Source organism: Aplysia californica, unplaced genomic scaffold (assembly GCF_000002075.1).
Source record: "Aplysia californica isolate F4 #8 unplaced genomic scaffold, AplCal3.0 scaffold00413, whole genome shotgun sequence".
In the NCBI taxonomy this organism is placed as follows: Eukaryota; Metazoa; Mollusca; class Gastropoda; order Aplysiida; family Aplysiidae; genus Aplysia; species Aplysia californica.
In genome coordinates this window covers 681,665-682,772 of record NW_004797683.1, presented here as the reverse complement: position 1 = coordinate 682,772, position 1,108 = coordinate 681,665, and the positions used below count along the sequence as shown (strand labels likewise).

Below are 1,108 nucleotides of genomic sequence, written 5' to 3'. Positions count from 1 at the left end.
CCCCGCTCTTTTTTTTTGTTGTAGTCCTTACTATCGTCATTTTCCTCTACTTCTTTTGTATGTTTGTCGCACTCCTGTGACCTGCTGTTTCACGGGTGCCTTGATAGTCGTAGCAGACTTTTTTTTGCTGTTGAGGCCAGAGAGGTGAGCAGAGTAAGCCTGACTCCCCGTTTGGACTTCTCCTCTGTTGACATCCACCCCTTGGCGCTCATAACTCGTAATATGACCTTATGCAGTTGTGAGCACCGTAAGACCTTACTAAAACCAAAAACATTGTGTTCTTGGAAAAGACTATTTACACGAATTTCGTATTTATCTCCATCCTTTCGGAGATGGACGTTGAACTCGGGGGTCCCGCAGTTTTAAAAAAAAGTTATTGTTTTAACAAGGGCATTAAACGCTCACCCGTCGGTGGTTGGTGGGAGCTCTGGTGTGGTTTGCTCTTTCTTTCCCATCAAACATCAAACGCCCATATCTCCCCTCCTTCTTTTAGTCTTTTTTATTCTCTCGTAACAGAGCTCTAATATTCGTCACTTATATGACGTAAGTGTGTTGCAAGTGCTGTAAAATTCTTACGATGGTGGGTGCTGTGGTGTGGTTTGCTTCTTCTTTCCTATGAGACATCTATCCTCCTTATCTCCCCTTCTTCTTTTTATGTTTGTTACTCTCTTGTAACAACTCTAATCTTCTGGCGCTCATATGACCTTATGCAGTTGCGAGCGCCATAAAACTACAAAAACGAAAACCTTACTAAAAAAAACTTATTTCTCCTTTTTTGTGCTTGCTACTGTCTCGTAACAGAGGTCAAATCTTCGGCACTTATTTGACCTAATTGTGTTGCAAATTCCGTAAAACGCTTAGTAGAAATAAAGAAACTTAAATACCATTTCATTCCACAGGGCTGCCCGATCCGTTCGCCAAGATCACAGTAGATGGCTCTGGTCAGTGCCACTCGACAGATGTCTGCAAGAACACGCTGGACCCAAAGTGGAACCAGCACTATGACCTGTGAGTACTGTACTCTCTGTCTGTCTGTCTGTCTGTCTGTCTGTCTGTCTGTCTGTCTGTCTGTCTGTCTGTCTGTCTGTCTGTCTGTCTGTCTGTCTCT

General features: G+C 43.4%; 1 protein-coding gene across 1 annotated transcript in view; it reads left to right on the top strand.

Moving 5' to 3' along the window:
* Window positions 1-1,108, top strand: part of LOC106012552 (E3 ubiquitin-protein ligase SMURF2) — a gene marked incomplete at both ends in the record, with an annotated part of 60,117 nt that overhangs the window by 4,815 nt on the left and 54,194 nt on the right. Inside the window, 1 exon segment of the mRNA XM_013085853.2 lies at window positions 900-1,008. Within this exon segment, the coding sequence (XP_012941307.2) occupies window positions 900-1,008 (109 nt within the window).